The sequence below is a fragment of the Bison bison genome, unplaced genomic scaffold (assembly GCF_000754665.1).
Source record: "Bison bison bison isolate TAMUID 2011002044 unplaced genomic scaffold, Bison_UMD1.0 scf7180017864249, whole genome shotgun sequence".
Taxonomy (NCBI): domain Eukaryota; kingdom Metazoa; phylum Chordata; class Mammalia; order Artiodactyla; family Bovidae; genus Bison; species Bison bison.
Window position 1 is genome coordinate 141,792 of NW_011494821.1, and position 202 is coordinate 141,993.

At 62.9% G+C, this 202-nt stretch overlaps 1 protein-coding gene across 1 annotated transcript in view; it reads right to left on the reverse strand.

Annotated features, from left to right (window-relative positions):
• Positions 1 to 202, reverse strand: part of ACAP1 (ArfGAP with coiled-coil, ankyrin repeat and PH domains 1) — a 12,345-nt gene that overhangs the window by 3,899 nt on the left and 8,244 nt on the right. The window contains exon 12 of the mRNA XM_010847498.1: positions 7 to 98. Within this exon, the coding sequence (XP_010845800.1) occupies positions 7 to 98 (92 nt within the window). The remainder of the gene's footprint in view (positions 1 to 6; positions 99 to 202) is intronic.

Consider the following 202-nt stretch of genomic DNA (forward strand, 5'->3'; position numbering starts at 1 on the left):
CAAGGCGAGCCTGGCTGAAGGCTGTGGCGATGCTGCTCTGCACAGCGCTGACCCACAGCTGCATGAGGCGCTCTGAGTCAGCCTGCAGGAGGCAAGACCTGGACCAGAGGGGAATGGAGAGCAGGGAGAGAACTGAGGCTTGGGGAGTCAAGTGGCAGGATGAGCAAGCTGACATTCAGCCAGTGTGCGGCTGGGGGCAGGC